The 23788-nt window shown below is 34.7% G+C and overlaps 4 protein-coding genes across 4 annotated transcripts in view; 1 reads left to right on the top strand and 3 right to left on the bottom strand.

The window, feature by feature from the left end:
- Positions 1–6399: 6399 nt before the first annotated feature.
- Positions 6400–11962, bottom strand: LOC139986566 (uncharacterized). The gene is made up of 6 exons (XM_072001995.1): positions 11935–11962; positions 11814–11872; positions 11295–11468; positions 9944–10147; positions 9029–9315; positions 6400–6726 (listed from the first exon to the last, which is right to left on the bottom strand). The coding sequence occupies exons 1-6, from the start codon at positions 11960–11962 to the stop codon at positions 6699–6701; spliced, it is 780 nt and encodes a 259-aa protein (XP_071858096.1). The 3' UTR covers positions 6400–6698.
- A 1151-nt stretch (positions 11963–13113) lies between these two features.
- Positions 13114–18682, top strand: LOC139986888 (uncharacterized). The gene is made up of 2 exons (XM_072002602.1): positions 13114–13181; positions 17382–18682. Exon 2 carries the CDS (start codon positions 17420–17422, stop codon positions 18560–18562), a length of 1143 nt encoding a protein of 380 aa, XP_071858703.1. The 5' UTR covers positions 13114–13181; positions 17382–17419; the 3' UTR covers positions 18563–18682.
- Positions 18683–18953: 271 nt separating this feature from the next.
- On the bottom strand, positions 18954–23303 carry LOC139986885 (probable cytochrome P450 6a14). The gene is made up of 7 exons (XM_072002599.1): positions 22830–23303; positions 22035–22231; positions 20674–21043; positions 20273–20610; positions 19948–20172; positions 19485–19736; positions 18954–19255 (listed from the first exon to the last, which is right to left on the bottom strand). The coding sequence occupies exons 2-7, from the start codon at positions 22216–22218 to the stop codon at positions 19089–19091; spliced, it is 1536 nt and encodes a 511-aa protein (XP_071858700.1). The 5' UTR covers positions 22219–22231; positions 22830–23303; the 3' UTR covers positions 18954–19088.
- The window catches only part of Frmd5 (FERM domain containing), a 146660-nt gene continuing 144122 nt past the window's right edge, over positions 21251–23788 (bottom strand). The window contains exon 13 of the transcript XR_011799748.1: positions 21251–21260. The gene's annotated coding sequence lies outside the window, so the exon portion shown is untranslated. The remainder of the gene's footprint in view (positions 21261–23788) is intronic.

Raw genomic sequence — 23788 nt, 5'->3', positions numbered from 1 at the left:
CACGGGCTCAACAACCTGAAACGGAGATGATCGACGCTGCGGTGATCGATATCCTGGGTCAATGACGATCAACTAGCTGGTTGTCCTCGTAAATAGATAGTTTCTCGTTGGAATTTATTTTACCGAAGGAAAGAGGAGGATAACGTAATAACGATAACGTAATAATAATATAATATATTCATTCGTGTGAATTATTAATGTAACTTTAATCTAAAGTTACATTAATAATTCACAACTTTAATCTAAAGTAAATATAAAACAATATATTACAGTAACGGTATGATATTATTATGCAATAGTAAACAACGTTATAATGATAGCTTTCATAGCAGAATAATAGCTTAGAATAAGATACTAATTAATTTTCAAGACGATACATTACAAGTACATATTATACGTACACGTTATTCTTCATGAAGATGTAGATACGTAATTAGCAATAAAAATATAGATACAAATTTAAGTAACTACTACTTATATAATAATATAAATGTTATATACGCACATTTAACCGTATTTTAACGAAATACAAACTTAATCAAATTTGTGGCTCACATTACAAGTACATATTATACGTACACGTTATTCTTCATGAAGACGTAGATATGTAACTAGCAATAAAAATATAGATACAAATTTAAGTAACTACTACTCATATAATAATATAAATGTTATATACGCACATTTAACCGTATTTTAACGAAATACAAACTTAATCAAATTTGTGGCTCACATTACAAGTATATATTATACGTACACGTTATTCTTCATGAAGATGTAGATACGTAATTAGCAATAAAAATATAGATACAAATTTAAGTAACTACTACTTATATAATAATATAAATGTTATATACGCACATTTAACCGTATTTTAACGAAATACAAACTTAATCAAATTTGTGGCTCACATTACAAGTACATATTATACGTACACGTTATTCTTCATGAAGACGTAGATACGTAATTAGCAATAAAAATATAGATACAAATTTAAGTAACTACTACTTATATAATAATATAAATGTTATATACGCACATTTAACCGTATTTTAACGAAATACAAACTTAATCAAATTTGTGGCTTGGTGCAAAAGGTACCAACGTCGATGTTAATAAAGTTGAGATGTTAGATACGTTAAAAAATTCATTGTCGAATAATTTCTAACACAAAAGTTCCTGCTGCTTCAGATTTCTTTTCTAATACGAAAAGAGAGAATTAAATCGTGCTATTTGCCTGTTTTACGTCGACTTTGGTACTTTTTCAAAAAGTTATAATCATTTTTAGATAGAACAGGATGATCATTTTTTATATAGGGTATTTGCACCTGTTGCACCAAGGTGCAGAAATATAATTAAGTTTTACTGGAGGCAAGCATCTGTTAGTTAATCGTCCCATAAACTATCGTTGCGATAACTCGATCGTTAATTCGTTATCGATAAAAGCATCAAGCGGAGGCGTACTAACATGAATCTTTTCGCATCGTGTACAATCCATACCTTCACAATGTCGAAGAAAGATGTGTATCGCTGCATCGCTGTTCTCCTCTTACTTTGCTATTTCCCACGGTGTGGCGACTTTTTTCCGTGAAAGGTATTCATGGAAACTGATACGCAAATTCGATTTCATAATGATCCGTAACCGTAAAGTAAGAAACCAATTATTCAAGTAGTCTGATCCAGCCATTGGTAATTTTATATAATGGTCAAACGAGCTATGATAGTCAAGTAGCGCAGCGCGTAAAGAGTCTTCAGGCTCTTCGATTTATTACAAGTTCTTGTTCTAAATTTCTTTTACTTTTTTTCGTATATTATCCTTGAGCCTTATAGGTCCTGTACAGACGTGAACGTTCGATAAATTGATTTAACGATGTTGCAACTGTAGCACGTATACGTTTATTCCACCGAAGAAACATCGATAATAATTGCATAAATGCAATTGTGTTATTTACGTTTCATGGAAATTGCGAAGAATTCATAGATAATCAGAGCAGGAGATCGATCGAATGTTTTCTTCGTAGACTTCTAGTTTGATCAGATGAATAATATTATATATGTATTAATAATAAGCGAACAACTTTATCGATAGCATCATTGACATACTAGAAAATTAATAGTTATCTTGAGTTCGTGACTATACATATCTCATGCGAGTCGTGATCTCTTAACCGTGAGATAAAACGTAAAATAGCACATAGACTGTTACGAAACTCGAGCATCTGCAGTTTTGTTCTTTCAAGAATTATTATACCCTATCACGCGTTTACCGTCCGTTTAATTTTTAAACTATTTTTCCATACTCTAAAAAATAGCATGTCTATAAAAATGAATTTTTTCGTCATCCTTACCAAGGATAACAAGTGGTGGTGAAGATCGAAATTAAATCGAAGAAAAGAATTAAGTTCAGAAGAAAGGAAATTAATAATTATACGCAGGTTTTGTTTTTTAAATAATTTCTCCGACTAACAATTGCAATCTTAAAGAGTGATTTATTGTAAATTTTACCAAATAGATATACGGAAGCAATTTTGTTTAAGATAAAGAGTCGTAACAATTATTCAAATGTATGGAGCATGTCGCTAAATAAAAAGATGCTGGCGAGAACTGTTCATTGTATCAGATTCGGAAAGAATTACCGCATTCTGGTGAAACTAGGAAGTAAACGAACAATCGGACGCAGTATTGTGAGGAGTAAGATAGCCTTGTCGTAAATAGATGTTTCTATTCGAGTTTTCATTCTTGTTTATACATACAGCGGCTCACGAAAGTAGAGATGGTGTACAGGACTTTTCATAACATCGTAGCTGATATCCAGACGAGCTCAAATCCACACCTATAATACTATAATCTTCAAACGATTTTCAGTTCAGAAATCTTCGGTTCGTTGATTCATCGGAGCATTAGCGTCAGAATTTTGGTTTAAGAATTTTAAAGTTCGTATCTCGATAGCGGATTTTCCAAGTATCTGCTAGAAGAATATATAATAAAAAAATGGAGGTACCTGTTTAAAAATTTTAACATATCTTTCGTAGGAATCGCTTCGAACGTTTCAATGTCACGGAAAGGTCAAATACCTTGATCTTTTTTTATATCATTCAGGTTCTTTCAAATATTTGAGCGGTTCGAGATAAACCAGACTCACTGTATATGTATTGCATTGAATTTTCCATAAGGATCTAGTAGATATCTAATTAAATACTTGCATAACTATGGAAATACAAATAATTAGTTCTATCGTAAATGGAAATTGCTGAAGTTTCCATAATTTATACGCCAATTAAACGCTCATGTTGTGTATCTAGCTTCACGTTATAATAGTTGTAACGTGTTACAACGGTTGCACCATTATGCAATCTTAGTGCAAACTTAATGCAAAAAGATAAGGTTCGTACTTATATGGACTTTAAATATCACTTTAAATATCAGTGTATTTGTTTATTGTTATCTATTACTTATGTTTTATTCTTCGTAATCTAAACATTCTATTCTTTGTATAAAAAATGTGTAGCGGAAACAGTGAAAGCAGAAGGAAGCACTTAAAAAGATGTTAATTATGTCTTTATTAAATGAATAAAATATATGCTAGATGTACATTTTAACTAATATAGTAAGTACAGTTATATTTCCTCCAGTCATCTTTGCAATATTTATAATTAATGGAATTTCTAAAATTTTATTTCAAGACCACATTTATAATTTTTGTTTATTAGCGTGCAATCATTTTGATTGTATATTTAAAAACATGTCTTACGCAAATGACGGAGACAAGCTATAGTCTAATTTCTCATTCCTAGATTTCTCTTCCCTTCTCTAACACATCAAGTTCGTTCACCTATGTACGATCTCATTTTAGACCTACACAGATTTAACATCAACTTACTATAGTCACGAACACGGTTTCAAATCCTCATACATAACGAATATTTTATGGAATATTAAATTTGACCTTTTTCCTCGTTATTATTAACTATATCAGTTGAATCTGTATATTTTCAATTAAATATTCTTAAAACTATTATCGATTATCTTTTGAGCTTTTTCTAATAAAAGGGAGCCGATTCGCGATAAAACGAAAATGAAGAACTGAAAATTGCTTTTGAGGCTTTGATGTTATATTTAAAAATTGATCGGAATACTCCTCGAGTTAGACTATCTTCTATACACGTGTGAATGTAGGGCAATCTAAGCGACGGGGTGTACAGTGATCGTCAAATTCAATGGAACAGCCAATCGCTTGACGTAGAAGTAGTCCATGCTCCTACATATTGAATATTAACACTTTTACTGAAATATTTTATTGATTATAAGATTAAATTTTATTCCTATAATGTTTTGTATTCTAATCTAAATCTAAAACAGTGAACCAAATAATACAAAAAATATTATAAAATTTGTACGTACATACATATAGCGAAAACAAGTATTTTGAAATTGAGCAAATGTTCAGATAAAGAACTGTAGTTAGCTGGTACTAGCTTGGCAGGGGCATAGGGGGTTTGTACGAGTGGGGGTAGAATTTGATCACGACCTTGTTTTAAGTTTTAATATGTACATATAACATAACATAACACAACACAACACAACACAACACAACACAACACAACACAACACAACACAAACATAACACAACATAAACATAACACAACACAACATAACATAACATAACATGTGATGAAAGAACGCGTACAGATGACCAATATAGATGATGTTCTTGGATAAAAATATAAAATACAACGATAATGTGCGACGAGACGAGAATTCCCTTTCAACGCGAAACGGAAGAGTCGATCGCGGACCGATGCGACGGAAAATCCAACGGAATTGCTCGTGATGCGAGATTATTCGCGAAACATTTTGTCTTTGTTACGTTCTAAGTTTCTTTTTCGGGTTTTTCAAGAAAAAAGTACGTGGCTACCTTGAGATATTTCCGTAGAGAATTAAAAATACATCGAATGGTATATAAAAAGATTTATACTTCCAGCTAAAGGAACGAAGGTCTCCTTGAGTCTCGAAATAGCGTCCGTTAAACAACGTCTGTGACCATCGCAAGATGCGTCCTTCTCGAAACAAGGTAATTTTTATACGGAATACCTTCTCGAATAACGTATAATTTAGGAGATATTTACGTGGATCGATCGATACGAGACACCCGGTATATCTTAATTTCCAAATAGTATATTTCTAGGATATTGCAAATCATGTAAAAAGCATTCGTTTCATTACAAAGTTTAGTGTAATCACCATACAAATACGTCATTGCGCTTTGCGCTAGAAAGGATTTAGTTCGCTGATGCGTGACGCTATACGTTTGTATAAGTAAATCACGATTTCAATGTAAATGTCAGCGATCGGAACTAAAAAGCATTTGTGATAAAAGATTATTGACGTAATAGACCGCTGTGAGGCAACAAAAAGTAGAAGCAGTTTGGGGGAAGCTTCGGGCAATGAATTATAATATTCGTATTCTAAAAGTTACCCGACAGTAAAAGATCAAAAAGTAATGGGAAAAGTTTGTATTCTTTAGTTACTCGTGTTTACCTTTAAATATTCGGCGAAACTCAAAATTTTAACAATTAATCTGCAAAATAATGAAAAATGTTACGCAATCGATACATTTAATTTTTACATGTACTTTTACAATATATATATATATATCGTGAATTTTTTCAAATAAAAATGTACGTCAAACGAGAGAAAGCACCCAAATGATTTTCAGATAGCTGAGTTTATTAACGTATAATATTTTACAATCTTTGCATCAGCGTGAGTTTGGTAAAACTTATTGGTTTGGAATCAAATTATCTGCCAGCAAAATATTATTTGTCTTATATTATATTAATTAATTAATTGTTTGTCTTAATATTATATTCAGTAGCAATATTAGAGAATCGTTAAATTTTCACTGAACTGAAAATTTTCGCTTCGGTCTTTGAATTGTTTTGACTTTTTGAACAAAGTCTCGTACATTTTCTTCTCTATAGTATAGAAAGAGAGAATGAAGAAAAGCAAAGATGGATCTTTCCGTTGGACATTTTATAAAATCTGATTTCCAATTTTAAAAACAGTTTTATCGTATTTCTTGGACACGTTTGATTTTCTAGAATTCTCGAGGAAACATCCATCTTCATCCTCCTACTCCGTTTTTTTTTTTTTATACAAAAGCATCCTCGAAAAAAATGAACTCGGAGAGGTGAGAGCAGGAGGAGCTTCATCTTCGCTGCCAAGTGTCTGTAAACGATAAAATATCATATGACCAAAACAATTTTTGAAAATATCTACAGCGGCGCGACTTTTACTCGTTCGTGTTTATTACGATATTCGCATTATAAATTTTCAATGTAAATGTAGCGTGAGATAAACGTAGATAATGTAAATATAAAATGTTCTGTGAGAGATAAAGCTATTGAGAGTCACAAATCGGCATCAATTTTGAATAATTAAAAGAGAAGGCTCGCGTAATTGTAATTAGCATTGCTTTCGTTTGTAAAACAGCGTTATAAAAATAAGTTTTAGCAAAATATGTTAATTATTTCCCCTACTTTGTTGATACATTGTTTTACGTATGTCGATGTTAAAAGATATCAATTCTATGCTCGCTATTTGATTCGCAATATTATAGTTTAGCATAAACTCACTTATATCTAATTAATCGATATAATATTTATATGTTTATAAATTTCTTCAAAGTTGTTATTCCGTTAGCTTCCTCTCGAACCATGCGAGCATCTACAAACAAAGAAAAATATAACGTTATTGTATGATTTTCTAAAGAATGCAAAGAACGCAGTTAGAACGCATTTACGTAAACAGAATACCAGGACCAATTGTTACATTACGTTACAAGAAGTCTGTCAATTTATTACATTTACAAACGTGTACTCCTGGTTTATGTCTTTAACAGAGGAATCGCAAATATGTAACGCCCGGATATACGGGTGGTCTCCACCAATTTCCTGGAACTCGTGGCTAGGGGGATGCCTCGGCGTTATTTACGATCCACTTCGATTCAACCAATTCAACCCGATATCGAATCGTCGAAATGAGAAAAATGTGATTCTTTTTATTTTTTATTATATAGTTAGGAGATGGGTTTGATCGGAACAACGAAACTCGTACGATGAAGATGATACCAAAGCCGCGACTATATTCGACCAACAATTTTTAGCTAAACGGAAGAAATATGTATCTAGGAGTAAGAAATTGCCTGGCTCTGCTACTCTGTACCTATCCTGTCTCGCTCGACTACCTACTTTTCACTCTTACCCTTGATGCACGCAAGGCAGAGCGAGCAGCAGTCGGATAATGTGGGTCAATTCTCGGAAAGTCACCTCTCCGGACACATGGCCAAGCACTTTCCCGATTGGCGGCCATTCATCCGGACATTACTGTACAGCATACGTACACACACTCGTTTACGAAAGTATCTGAACACTTACCATAGAAAACAGAAACGTGTACATTATGCGTGTTACATAAAACATTTTAAAGTTCCATGAGCACTGTAATAAGAGACACGTCTCGTCGTTGTCGCGATTATGTTGGTAAACTTTGGAAACAGGCTGCAGATGTATATAAAAATTGCGAGATATTTATCGTTTAGTAAGAAAAGTAGTATACAGAATGCATGGCCACCTCAAACATACAGTAAATGTTAAAGATGACCCTACTGAATATCCAGGCTTATTAGGATAGTTAAAGTTTTCATTTCTTTTGACGATCTCTGTGAAATATATACTTGCCCCAAATATCTTGCAATATCTATATATATTTTTAGATTTATTTCCGTTCAAGTGATCATCACTTTTAAGAAAACTCTACATCTTTAGTTTTCTCAAGCACTGAAGCCATCGGCAGCGCATAGACAGGGACTGCGTCGAAGGCAAACCATAAACTGTATACAGGCAACAGCAACTTTGTATTTGCACTTTAGTATTCAAAATATATATTTTCTGCCTTACGATTTATCCACGCGTTCCTCTGTATTCACATACATCTAATAACCTCGACAATTTCTAATCGGTTCAGATTTGTGGATCGATACGATCACGATAGTCGGCTCTCACAAAGGTGTTAACGAAATCTCAAAATGTTCTACGCTGTAAATCGTATTACGTGGGTATACAGAGCACTGTATCATAGAGCATGTTGCCGCTTCAACAGCAACGCGAAAGATTCGTACGAGCATTCGATATACGCCTGGAAGTTTCAAAGGTCTGCGAAATTCTTTGACACGACTATTGCAAGCTCGCATACAGACCATTCTGAACACCTTTTATGAATAGGTAAGTAACTGCGACCATCGAAACACAGAACTGGCTATGAGTTTTGTTAAGATTATTTGATGTATGTGGAATCAAAGAAACGCGTGGGTAAATTGTAAAGTATTGTAAGTATATATATATATATATTGTGAATATCAAAGTACAAAGTGTGGAATACAATGTAAGCTGGTCCAGATCCGCGCGCTAGCAATGTTACCCTGAGACTAAAAGAACCCCGAAGCCAACGTCGCACATGTACCGCTTATGGTCTGTCATCAACGCATTCTTTTGTCTATGCGCTATCGATGGCCTCAACGCTTGAGAAAACCGAAGACCAAATGTAGAGTTTCCTTAGAAGTGGCGATCACTTCAACAAGTTTGATAGAAGGTCAGATAGTTTGTGCGAACTCTTTTCATCGTTTTTGTGCCTTCTGTCCATTGCCGAATTACGATGATTACTGTCACTGCCATATAGCGATATAACGTTATTGGTGTGCGTGACGTGACGCGAGCTTACTTTACGATCGCATCGAGAGTGGCGGCAAGTAAGAGCGAGAGTGCGGGTTACCTCTCCTCGCGTAAAGGACCCTCCGGCAACTCTTATGATACACCCTATATAAGTGCTGTACTTTCGAATATTTTCTCTCTATATACTATATATACACGTACGCGATAGTAATTTAGGATTTCTTATTAAATCTTATTAGAATTAAATCGCGCAATATCTCGAGACGAACATCGAGCCTACGAAGAAGACGATCAGTTACCTTTTCATGATCCTCATCCTCCGAATGTTTTCCAGTCGCCTTTTGTTCCTACTGGCGTTGGCTTTCGCCTCGTTAGCTGCGGCATTTGCCTTAGCAGCTGCTCGATTCGTGTTGGCGAGTTCCTGTTTAGCGGCTCTCAGCTGATTCGACAGTTCCTCGACCCGTCGTTTCGCCGCGTCCACCAATTCTTCCTTGTCCCGTAAAGTTTTTTGAGCTCCATTCGCAGCAGCCTGAGCATTGGCCGCGTTCGCCTTAGCCGTTTGTACCGCGTGCGTCAGCGTCTTTAACTGCGTTGGATTAAAGTAAGCTAGCTTCTTTAATCAGGCTGCCGTTCTCATTTTTACGGTACATTGAAAGTATTTCTTAGTCATCCCGGATAGAGAAGTTAGAGGATCGTAAGATTGTACGCCACTCGCAATAAGAATACAACGAGTCGTGTACGCACGTAGGTAGAAAACTAAGTTACTTCGGAGAACGGCGGCTGGGCGTAAGTACACGCGTATACACGTATATTTACGCGTGTACGTAGAACATGTTGCTAAATACGTTGCATTCGCGTTATAAAAATATATACGTACGTCACGCTCTTTACGATCCTTTTTCAAATATTTTACAGCATTTTCGAGAAAATTATCCAGTCGGTCGAATAAATTACCTATGTACCTTGTATGATTTACTGCGTTTTAACGTAACGTAAATAGACTTGCCTTCTATACGATCTATGTATACCTTTCCCGTTTCGGTTAACGTTTTTTCCAATTTAATTGTACTTTTTTTCATATCGTTCTTCTATTGTAAATAAGAATATAGAAAGTAAACGGTAAATAGAAAAATCTATTTGCGTTCGAAAATAAAGTTACTCGGATTCCAATTTACCAAGATATTTCTCGAGCGTATAAAATTCAAGTATATCACCTGATCTTGCGACTGACGCGCAGCTTGCAAAGCTGCGTTGACATTAGCTTGTTCCTGTTCCAAGGATGAGGATTCCTCTTGAACAACCGATTGCGCTTCTCTCACTTCTTCCTGCAACTGATCCACTACGACTTTCTTCCCTGTGAGCGCTTCTTCCGCTGCTTTTGCAGCCTGCACCGCTTTTTCAGCGAGTTGTGTCTTTACCTGCGTATTACGATACGTTTGTATACATGTTCTAATTCTAATTCTAGTAAATAACGAAACGACGACAGAATCAAACTCGCGCTATTTTTCGATCGGTTCCCAGCGCCGGAGTAATGCACTAGGAAACGTTACAGACTACGTGTAACACAATTACTTTCACAGATATTATTTTTAGTTGTTATGTGGGAATTATAGTTCAGCGATTTCGTAGAAAACGCGAGTTCACTCACACGGCCAGCGTGTTTTCGCAACGGAGAATAATGCGAACATTCATAGAATATGCGCATCCTACGTGTGAGAAACAAATCTGGCGTAATTGGATTCGTTAGAGACGAGATTTGATTCGAGGCTTGGCGTAATATACATCTTCTTTTTGTGTCTAACGAGTTGTTGTTTCAAGAAGTACGAAAAAGGTAATGAAAACTTGACAAATAGACCGCGCTTGTTCTCCGAAATAAAACAAATTATCGCATATTTGGTTGTTGCATACAGCGACTCGTAAAATTCTTCGAACACGGAATTCTTTTATGAATATACTATGTATCTTTACATTTTTATTAAAACAGCTAAAAAGACGAAAGCTACGTTGGAATTCGTTTCATCTACCGAATATTATAATAAACATTTTAATTTGAATGTTTCATATGTTTTTGCATGTTACGTGCCAGCTATATGCATTTTGTTTGCAAATCCGCGGTCTGCCAATAAGACACGACTATCGCGATTAAAAGCGCACGTCGAAGTTCCATACACAGCATAAATAGTCTGAAACATACGATCAGCGCTAAAGACACTCTCGCTTAAATATCGTGGTTCGTTAATATAACGAATACACCGGCGAGTATTTTAGCGAATCATTTTGAGATCATTTGTTCGTCACGTATGTTTCCAATAAATATCTTGCGTAGCTCCTACGTGCATTTTGAGATCTGTTTCAAGTTGTATCGATATAATCAAGATCATCCTGTCTCGTTGCAGCGTTTGCGAGATTTCTGAATGTTTCGTACGGAATACATACGTAAGTGGTCTTTGGGATAGTTCGAGTGTCCGAGCCGCTGTAAGCTTTTCAGAAGCTTTGTATATTAAAGGACGAATCATCTGCTCAACTAAATGAAATATAAACGCGTATTTGAAAAAAAGTAAGTACTTGACGAGCGGCTTGCTGACCAGCGATATTCTGCGCTTCCGAAGCAGCCTTAGCTTCCTGTGCAGCTTTCTGCGCGATGTTACTACTTTTCTCCGGAGTTTTCTTCGAATTGTTTGGATTGTTCGGATTACGCGAACAAGTTGGCTCATCGGCGTAACGAATTTCCCTTTGGTTCTATCGCAAATTAATTACCATTATCGCGATTATCGTGATTTGCATATATACGCGTAAAGATCGATCCACCTTTCAGGGTAATTTGGATAACGTGCCACAAGTTATACGCATAACGTTATATTTCTTGTAAAAAGAGATTTTTTTATGAATCCTACGTTATTCGTAAATTACACCGTGGCACACGTAGGAGATAAAAATTGCGCGAAATAAATTTAGCGGAATATGCGACACGAAGGTTTTCACCGAAGGTTGATTAATGAATTTTCATTAGAATATAACTGCGCAAAAGAGTGGCTGAACCAAGTGTAAGTGTAAGTGACTAATAAAAAGTATCATTAGGCTTACTAAGGCAACTGGAATCTTATGCACCCTTCCACAGTCAAAATATTCGAACGTCAGCAGTACTAAAATATTACGTTTACTTGGTTAGAAAATAACAGCCAGACGTTCTCGTAACAGTACTCACCGATGTAAAGAACGTAAAAGATGTACATTCTGGAAAGAAAAAATTTAGGTAAATGCCGGATTGTAATTCGTACAAATCATCATATATCAGAGTATAAAATTATTTATTTCGAATTAGTATGACGTGTGAAAGCACATTGACGAGAGAAACGAATGAAACGCGATTGTATCGAAGTATCGGATTTGCATATCGAAGAAGGATGAATAGTTATAGTAGTTGATGTAGCGTATCTACGATATATCATCGGATATTCCTCATTTGACTTTTTGTATCGTATATCAAATATTATAGAGTTTCAATTATTAAAAGAAACACAATTATTATCTTCTTTGTGAAAATAAATAAATAAATAAATAAATAAATTATCTTCTTTGAAATAAACCACTTTGAACGTTGTAAATTCTCAATGGTATTGAAATAAATATTCGTTACCAAAGTCGAGTATCTTTTTACATCTGTGTATACTGGATCGTTTTCGACTAGCAATTTCAAGTAATTGTTCATCCCTCCCATATTTTTGTTAAGCTTTGTTTTGTTCAAAAAATAAAAAAATGCCAAAAGAATTTGTTTCAAATCAAGGTAACATGTAGCAATGAAAACTGGTGGATGATATTGCAAAAACTTGGACAAAATACAAATATCAAGTACGATTAGCCCATCTAATTTTTTATAACGATATTATAAATAAACTGCTGATGTTCATGCAAATTCATATTTGTACGATCACAATTAGGGACACGGAACTTAATCAGCGACCCTTTTCACCTATCATCGTAGACGCTATATTTTTGCATAAACGTATTTCGTGTATCTGTGAGCTTGCCAATCTCTCGCGAGCGCATAAACGTCCACAGCTTAATTATTAATGTACGATGCTATTTCTTTCTTCCTTTTCAAGTTGTTGTACGCTATACACCTGGTATTTGTAATTAGATTAGAACGACTTAAAACGTACGAGCGATATATAGACACGTTACTTATTTTGTAAGAAGCTGATTTCAAAATAAAAAGAAAACGCGGTTTACTACAAATTTGAGCTACGTTATTTCTTTAAAGAAAAGTCATTGTGCACCGTTATTCTCGATATCCTGAACCCCTTCCGTAACTACCGTATTACCATTAGCTCTTGGTACAGGCCTATAAGAGCTACGATAACCAAGTAAGTGGTATCAGTTTATAGTTGTTTCTTCGAGCTGCAACAGCAAGGATTCTGTAAACGTTTGACCGTTTGACCAGTCTTGAACTTTGTGAGTACTAACAGTTTGTTGACAATTTATCATTTATTTACGTTTTGTAGTTGTCGAGGTAACTAAGAAAGGAAAGTTTCTAATAATTTCACTTTTTGAACATTTCGTTCCTTGGCAAGCGTTTGACTCGAACGTAAATAGCGTGGGATTAGAATTTATTAAAAGGGTTTTTTAAACATTTACGATACTCTTTCCTTCGATTATTAACATGTAGCTATTGCGTGTGCTGTTATCCTGCAAATTTAATACATTTTTGAATGATCGATATATATTGCAATAATGGCAAAAAATTAAAAAATGAAAGAGTTATACGAAATTAGTAATTAATTAATTTCGTGCATAAAAATTCGTAATATATAAATTTTCTCATTTTCTGTAGTCGATAAAATATTCTGTATATTTTTCTACGTATCTTGCGAACAATTCGTAATCTTTGTCCTCGTATTAATCAGTTTTACCACCCCTGGGAACAGCAAAATTTGTTTTACACAGTGTACCTTCGTTTATTCGTATGCAGAACTATGTCGCGTATCTTCTGAGATTTAGGTCCAATGTAAATTACATTTTCTACACATCACTATGTATATGCATCCACGATTTATGTGAAAATAATACTCGATTTAACTGCTTTTAAATATAAACAGTTGGAATAAATTTAAAATAAAGGTAAATATCAAAATATTGAAATACTAAGATTTTACAGAAATTTGTTCGAGAAATTTTGTAAATGATGCGAATATCAATTCTCAGAAGTAGACTGCGGATGTGTATGCACTTATGGGAAACTTAAAGGTACCAAAGCGTACAAAAACAAATTTCTATTTAGGTTTAATTTTTTCTTGTCATTTGGACGAAATCATGAATTTTCATAAACACATCGCATAAATGACGAAGATAAAATTGAGGGATACCTCAAGTGTGTAGAAAATTATAAATAAGCAGAACCGATCGATCGATATCATTGTTGCTTTGTGCTTCAAACATGTACCACCGGTATCGATTCCTTGACATATTTTCGCAATTTTTAAACATTCCTGGTAGAATTATTCTCACGGCCACGGATGAGTTGTATGTAATAACTTACATTAAGTACACCTTCGCTTCTATTTGAAATCTAACACTCGTCTACGCGTTCAGTTCAAATATTTCCATTTAATTAACAAAACTATTTAATTATCATTGTATATATATATTTTCCTATATATTAAAAACCTTTGTTTCTAAAGCTGTTACGTTCATCGACGTTTAGTAATTTTCTCTTTCGATTTATTAACAAAACTTTTCGAAAATGTTCGTCCTGACATTACTTGTAGTAACTTATTATACTATTTTATCGCATTACTATGGAAAATCTGTAATTTTAATCGTCGAATACATATTTATCAACGATGATAACGTATGGTTTAAAATCTTTTTATTAATTTTTTATTACATTTAATACATTGTTGCGGTCGTTTAATAAATATCACTGCTCTCTTAAGAATTATTTAGAATCGTCCAGAACGAGTATTCTCGTTGTAAATATCTAAATGTACTCATAGTACATTTTATCAGCCTGAACGAACGTCATTCAAAGTTCTTACGATCACATACAGATAAGGTCTGCTTCCCATTGATTTAATTATGCACTTATGCGCATACATACGTACACGCAGTGCTTTTTAGAGCGTAACGGAACTAGATATTCAATTTTGAACAGCCGTGACTTGCAACAGAGCTGCACCAAAAAAAAAAAAAAAAGGAAATGGGACGTACGTCATGAATAATTAACATTAATCCGAAATATCGTAAAAGGATTTCATTGATACCTCGTAAAGATTGAAGTTACACTGATCATGATTAAAATGTAGCGGACATAAGTCGTGCACGTTACTCTTTAAATACATTCTACTATCGAATGAAATTTTTCTCCGATACGATTACTAATCGTATATTATAGTTACTATACTTATTTACTAAAAGTTTACTGCATTACCGTTACTAAAAGTATACTATACTTACTTCAATGAAATAAAAACTATTAAATAATAAATAGCAAATTAAAATAACGCTTTAGAATTCGTTAGAATTACGAATTAACGAAGATGTGTATTATCCGTTTCAGTTTGCACAGTGAAAAGATCGTGAAGCTAATACGATTACTTTTCGATACGCAGAACGCAATTCGCGCTTGCTTCTAAAATTACACGCTTCTCGAACAAATTGTCCGGAAATTGATGTGATTTTGTCGTATTCGTCATAGCTAACGTTAATTAACACGTAGTCGACGCTATTAAAAATTACAAATTGCGATTCACAGCAATCTCTCTAACCGAGTCGTTGTATCTGCCTCTGTGGAAACAAATTTGTCCAAATAAGAAATAATTTATTTCTATTTTTTACTCGAACTCTCAGATAACGAAAGACTCTCTGCTTAAAGAATTATTTAAATGAAAATTTATTCAATTTATTTATTCGCTACATCGAAGGCTACGCGTTATCCGAACAAACTTTTATTCGAACGATCATTCGAATGAAATATTCTATTTATTATTATATAAGTATTCTATTTATTATTTTATACTAGATGGGGTTATTTAAGTAAAAATGTATTTGGAACATAAATTATCGTGGTATTTGTTATTTTATTTGACTATATTTGTTACTTGACTTTGCCAGGAAAATAATTTTCCTTCCATCCTCGTATACAACTTTCATTTCGAAACTACAAACGATGTAACGTACCATCGATGGTATTTGCTTCTACTGCGATCTTTATATTCGGATGCTCTATATTTTATTTGTATTATTCTTCGTATTTTCAGTTTTATTCGATTTGTATCCAATAGACGTTACGCGACTAGCATAATGCAGAACGCGTTAAACGCGGTTGATTTTCTTAACAGACGCTCCTCTTCCATCATTGGGTGCATTTAAACCGTCTACTCTTATCAATGACTATGCAAGTCGATTATTCGATGAGATGTTTGAATTTCAAATTGTACTAAGAGCGAATAATTTATAATAATTATATTATTATCATTATTATATATATATTGTAATAATCTACTTATTGCAACTTATTCGCTCTTAGTACATAGTTATATTCTTACTCTCTACTGATTCTAGTTTTATTGCATAGCAATAGAATAATTATTAATAAAAGTATCAAACATATGATATTTACGATGCAGAATATTTGTGTGAAACTGGATTCATAAGACCCATGGAAATATTATTGAGCTAGTAAAAAAGTTACCCTGCATTATGCACTATCACCGCGGCAAAGCCGTGCTACCAATCTTCTATGACTAATACACGCTAAAATGTGAAAGGCACAAAGGTTTCCAGTGGGAGTGTCCAAAAAAAGGTACATACGCAAGTGTAGCAGCTTTGAACCCGAGACAAATGCACTAGTTTAACCAGCGAAACTCAGTGGCATGGTAGCATTATTTTTTGAGGGGAAATTAGTTTATTTATTTCAATTAGTTTATTTCAACTACATATCGATAAAATTGTAAGAATTATTTTTCGATTAAATATACCTTTTACCATGTTGCCTTCTCTGTAGATATGTAGATTGCTTTTTTTAATTTTACAAAATCTCTCGGCTACGTCGCATAAAGAAGCTGATTAAAAGTACGAAATTGGCACGGTAAATACAAAACATGAATCTTTCTAAATATCGTTAACGCGTTGATTGCCACATCGATGAATCGCTTTGCTACATTTTTTTAAACGATTAAAAGAAAATACTTCTGCGTCAAAGTTTGAGAGGGTAAATCATTTTCTACGAAGGAGTATTTCAGTTTTATAGAGAGTGTTGTTAATCGAATAGTTACTTCGATAGTACTTTATATTTTCTAGTATCGTTGATGCTCCAACGTGTTTTTTTATCGTGATCTCTACGCAATATTCTACTGTCGTTGAATTCAGAGATCGGAGTATTGTCACGAGGATTTCACACCGTTATATTCAATTAATCACACTTTTATATCTAAATCAATGTACGTAGTATCAACGTAACGAATAAGCGAGAAAAATAATACAGTAAAATATTTATCTTCTATTGTGCAAAATTGTCGAATAATGTTTATCGCTTTCACCATAATCGTTAACGATCGATAACTTTTATCACCGTCGATTTGTCATTTTCGAAATATATAGCAATATGTATTATGTATTATGTTTATATATGGAAATAAAATTTTCTTCTTACAGATTAAACTTAGAAGAAAGGAGATAATTGGAAAGCAAGAATGAAGACGCTCTTGCTGTTATTCGCGTGTATTTGTTTGGCAGAATGTGGCGCGGGAAGAAAGCACGCTCGTGAGCAACAAGCTCAAGGTTACGAATACGAATATGCTCAAGAAACTGCGCTACCTGGCCCCGCACTAGCTGCAGGTCCGCTCGCTCATGGTCGTGGACTGCCACATCCAGGGTTCAGCGTTGGTGGTCCTTTGGCTAATATCGCGAAAGGCGCGGCAGAACAAGCTCACACGCAGTTAAATAACCAACAATCCGCGGCCGGACAAGCCGCGTTCGTGGCGAAGAATACCTTAGCGCAAGCTGCTTCGCAGTCAGCGGCTACCGCGGCTGCGGCACTCGCTGGCAAACAGATCGTGGTCCAAGGGCTGGAGCAACAATCGAGAGACGCCCACGTAGCGGTAGACGGGGAGAACCTGCAACTGCAACAAGCGGAACGTGCCGCAAACGCGGCAAGGACCACCGCTAAACAAGCGATGCAGCAGTTGCAAGTGGTTACAGCGGCCTTAAACGCGGCACAGGCGACGGCTGACCGCGCAGCGCAAGCTGCCGCGGAGTCGGCGGCCGAGTTGGCGGCGCAAACCACCATGCTTGGTCAGGCGAAGGCAAGAGCGGAGTCGGTGGACGAGCAACTCACTGCTGCTCGCCTAGATTACGAAACCACTCAAGCGGCCGCTGAGAAAGCTGCGAGCGCAGCCGCAGCCGCGCAGAATAACGCTGCCGCTGCCGCTGCACACGTTGCCGATGCTGCCGCTGAGTCTGCGCTTTTGTCTCACCAGCCGATCAATCCCTCTCCGCTGCCGAAACTTCCTCCACCTCGACACAGTGCTCTCGGAGAACCTGCCGTTCTCGGTGCAGGTCTTCACGAACCCGGTGCCCTTCTCGCACCTGGCGCGCTCCACCAAGCTGACGCTCTCCGTTCACCTGCCGCGCTTCACCAAGCGGAAGCTCTCCGTCTTCCCTCCGGACTTCACGAAGCTGCCGCGCTTCAGGAAGCCGCTCTTCGCGCGTCCGGCCTGCTTCACGAAGCTGGTCCAGCTCTTCAATCTCCAAGCGGTCTTCATCGCTCAGAGTTGCTTAGCCTAGCCAATGCTTTACCTACCGATAGTTACGATATTAAAGGTTATCGATACTAGATTCCTTCGGATTGGACATTTTAGACGAATCTAGTACTTGTTACCGTCTTCATTCAAGAATAACGAAACATTATGTTCTATGTGTCAGACTGTGAAATAAAATATTGTTGAAACGTCAAATATCTTCTGTCTCGCCTCTTCGTCTTTGTTCTGTTAAATCTCTAACTAATTGATTTCCTTTCATCTGCTTCCTCCTCCCTTCCCCTTCGAAATAGTACGAGAATATAAATGTTATCAAGTTTTTCGAAGTAAAACACGACATAGATTTAAGAATATTGGGCAATAGCAATCTCCGTTACTTCATTTCCAAATGTTTACTTTCCATACTTTTCCTCCTTTCGACTTATTATCATAATTTGTCTTAAAAACCATAATAATATACGTTCTTCCCATGTTTCGCATAATTTTATTTCTCGTCAACTGCAGAATTTTTTCTATAAAAAATAATCCGTAAAAAGTGTGTAAAAATTACTTGTAAACGTGTAACACAAATACGTCGTTATTGTTAATATTCTTAACGATGCAGTCACTTTAGTGGCTCGATAGTCAAGTGTACACCACCCTTTGGTATTAATATAAGAGATCCCGGTTCATAATCCAAAGTAGTTGGTGTGCCTGGTGCGAGTGTCATTTTAGTTTTTAACAAAGCATTTATTACAGCAACCTTCGTTTGTATAAGGCCAAATCTTAATCCTAAAATGTAGAAACAACGTGTTTAATACCATGATTCGTCAAAAACAAAGTGATTCATTGCGATCAAAATTTTTTAATTTATTACTAATTGAAAATGTCATTGTCGAGTTACGTTTTAATTTGACGAGATGGAATTTTCTATCGTTATCATAAATCCAGTAGTTGTATTTACTAATCTATATTTACTTATATAATCGTATTAAGAAAATACTTTGAAAAATATATTTACCAATACATATTCTTGGTCCTTCGCCAAATGGTAAATATGCATAGGGATGTCTAGCTTTTATACTTTCCTCGGCGAATCGTTCTGGATCAAATTTATCCGGGTTTGGGTATATGTTGGCATCTCGATGAATACCAAAAACAGGTATTGCCACAGCAATTCCTTTAGGTATGACAAATTTCGTTCCCTCCATCGTTGCTTCGTTTGTGCAGATACGGTTTAGGACGGTAACCGGAGGATATTTCCGTAATGTTTCTGAAACGAATCGATAAAAATATAAAATTAATTCAAAATAATCAAATATTCTTTCTATAATTAGTTCTATTATATTAGTTTTATTATTTTATTATATTCTCAATAACAAAGATTTGCATAAAAGTTACACAACACCTTAGGATCGTTTTAATGTTTTAAATTTAATATTGCACGATTGTTGCTAATCGTTATAGTGTAGCCACATACATACCAGAGATCACTTTATGGAGATAAGTCATTTCGTTTACAGCATCGTACGTCAGACCACCATGCTTCTTCAGATGTGTTTGAATTTCTTCGCGTACTTTATTCTGTATATCTTGATGCATCGCTAATTCATACAGGCAGAATGTTACCGTGGTCGAAGATGTTTCGAAACCAGCCAAGTAGAAGACGAAAGCTTGTGCAGCAGCCTCCGTCATTGTCAATTTATTTTCTATTTGTAGCACGACAAAATAATAATTTTGTATTATCGTTGTCCTTAATATCGAAATACTTATCAATAGGAAAAGTCATTTAAACGGAAGGATAACTACTTGCAAAATTTGCTGCTTCCGAGTTATCGTCTGCCTCCACATATCCATTTCTCATTAACTGCATCAATAAGTTCAAAAAATCTTTTCGTTCGATGTTATTCGATTCTCTGTATTCCACAGTTTCTTTAAACACATTTATAAAAAAGTTTGTAACATCCTTATCGGTGTATGGTATGGAGAAGAAATCAAAAACCTGCGGGGCCCATACGATAAGAGCATTCCAAAGAGGCTTCGGATCAAATATCTTCTTTCCCCAATAGCGAAATTCGTTGTCCGGATTCTCCAAGCTATCGCACGTTATTCCAAATGCCGCTGACATGATAATGTCGACGGCGTATCTGAAAAAGCAAGCATTTGTTGTCAAATCATCGATGGATGAATGATACGCGAGGAACACATACCTTGAAAATACGTCTTTTACGTCGATCGTCGATCTTGTCTGTGCCTTTTTCTCCAAATATGTTGCTAAGGTATTTCCAATGTCTTTCATAATCGAAAACATCTGTTTAAGTTTCCCCGCGGTAAAAGTTGGTGTTAATTGTACTCTCAAATTCCTCCACTTTTTCCCAGGTAATTGAAATAGATGTCCGGACAGCGGGTCCGTTTTTTCGTTGCAAAAAAATCCACGATCGTGGAAATTTTTAAACTGTTTTGCCAGTACGTCTCGAATCAAATCAAGATCGTTTATAATCAAAAATGGCTTGTGAAGCATATATATACCAACAAGAGGATGCTGTTTATATCGATGATAGATATCTCCGAAAAACTCGGCTACGAAATAAAAAAACCTTGATGATAGACACATACACTTAGCTACTTGTAAATTATGAATAATGCGCGCGTTTTTAACGTCTTTTCACGTCTCCTTCAAAACGAGACCAACAAATCGTATTAACTATACAAACTGGGAAACGATCACTGAAAGCATCGTGTTCCAGTCGATTGTTACCAAACTGCGCTCGATTATATCAAAGTTTACAGACATTGGCTATCCAGAGTCGTTAAATATACTCTTGATACTCTGCTGGGTCAACAACGACTCTTCTTTACCAACAATCTTATTACGTCTATGTGAAAGATGAAGATGAGAAGATGGCGTTCCCGTGTATTTCCCGCCACGGTGTATTTCTCAAAAACCGATAATTTTTAGAAGCTGCAGGCATTGCAGTCGTGTTAACGCTTCGAGTATCGTGTGCTCTGACCAACGTATAGCCTGAATTGCCGCGTACAGCAATGGATATTATATCTAACATATCGTTGATGGTTTCGTATTATTCGAGCATGTAATGTGAAAACACTTTCATAACATTTCGTTTATAACATACATTGCCTTTTTTACTGTTTCATTTAACAGTAGTTGACATTCTTGTAAGATACCGTGTGAAACGTGTCTGTGATATGTATATGATCTTCCCTCGACTATTGACCGACCCAAGTCAACTAATACGCAGCTTTTGTACAATTTAATCGTACGAAATCGACAATTGTAAATTAATTGTAAAATTAATCGACTACGATACTAATTAGATACAAATTTCGCAGTAATTGGGGTTAGGCTTCTTTAACGATTTTTATTTCATTGATATTAATAAAATTCCAGTAAACAACTGTATGCGACTAGTAACAACTTTCAAATAAACTGACTTTTTAATTTAAAATTTAATACCAACATTTTTCTCGATTTGTTGAGTCGAATTTTAGAGTAAAATGATTGATTAGATGAATGATTGATTAGTTTTATATTTATTCACAGTGATCTTACCTTGTGATCGTTTGCCAATTACAATTGGCATTATATTACCAGTAGGGAAGGTAGGTTCGACATAAAATACTCCTCTTTTCTGCCAAAATTTAAAGGTATGTAGTTTGTAATAGAGGTACCATCCGGCAATTATAACGCTTAAAATAGCCAAAATATCTGATATTAACCACGTAGCTAATAACATTGTGCTTGATTGTCTGTAACGCAAATATAAACATTAAGTTCAACAAAATCCGAATTCGTCAGTGTATTATTTATATTCTATCGTGTTAATAGGATTTAACAAATTCTTTCGATTGCTACAATATGTTGAAATATATTTATTACATATATATTTATATATAATATTTAATTCTAATTAAACGATGATTCTATCTGTACACCTACAAAATAGAACATTTAGACATTTCTTAAGTGTGTGATTTTACATTGTTTATGTTCTCCTTTAAAAATTATTTATTCTCATACTTAGAGAACATTAAATAGTTCAAATAAACGGACAGATATATTCTTCAAATTTTTGTCACAATTAGAGTCAATTTATTATAATTCACACGCGATAACACTACAAGAACTTTTATTTTTTTTTTTTTCTATTTTTCATTCTAGTAGAACATGAATATACCAAGCCTAAAGAAACGTAGCAAACACAAAATTGTTTTATAATTTTTTAATTAAACAATCTTTCATACAAAATTATAAATAGTAATTATTATCTTAGAAACACACAATTCCAAATAACAATACATAATAAAGGGAATACTCAAGAAAAATTCCTAATAAATTCTTTCCAACCTTGTACGTTACTTTTAAGCAAGAATCACACTTTATGACAAATAATGATATAAAACAATTTCTACGTTCGTATCGTTCAACGCCTTACTTTACTTTACTTACTTACTTTACCTAGGTGTACGAACTTGTATTAAAAAGGAAGCTGTGTTTCGTGTTATATAGAACTTGTAAAGTAATAGTTAACATAAATACATGTTGCACGTATTATATAAGAAATAGAATGTAATGTATCATACATATGATTCGACAATTCTCATCAATTTCTGGTAATTATCTCGTTGATGTCACAAACCTAATGCCCCTAATCATATTTTATAAAATTACGCTTTCGTTTAACAATTTTCACAATCTATATTTATATAGTAGCAACAATGGTAATTTTGTATGAATTTCTAATATAACTTTACATTTCGTTTCATAGACAATTACACTTATGGCAGCTAGTTAGATTTAGACTTAGTTATTTCCATTGATTGCTATTGAACGAAGAAGCACGGGCAATCCTAACATTGTTACATCCATGACAATACGTTAGTAGTAAGACATTAAGTTGTCCAGTTACAATTGCATAGAGTCATTATTTACATATTAGTTATACATCAGCTGATTTATTTATAATACACGTGTGTATATCGCATGTATGTACATATATAATTAAATTTAAATTTAAATATCTAATGTAGAATAAAAATTAGTATTTTATATGAAGCAGTTGTAATTATCAACGTTGTTAATATTTAACAAAACGCTCGATAATTTATCAACGATATGATACGAATCTCTTGTAATTGCAACGAAAAATGATGTGTCATGGCTAAGACATACGTAAATAATTATAAGTTGGACACATGGTCTGAAAAAGACACTTTCATAAAAAATTAGAACCGTCCGGAAACGATTGCAACGGATAAACAAGAGAGCCGTAAAATTGCAATTCACTGTATCATATCATAAAATCA

Source organism: Bombus fervidus, chromosome 4, assembly GCF_041682495.2.
Source record: "Bombus fervidus isolate BK054 chromosome 4, iyBomFerv1, whole genome shotgun sequence".
NCBI classification, from domain to species: Eukaryota; Metazoa; Arthropoda; class Insecta; order Hymenoptera; family Apidae; genus Bombus; species Bombus fervidus.
This window is presented reverse-complemented; position numbering and strand designations above follow the sequence as displayed.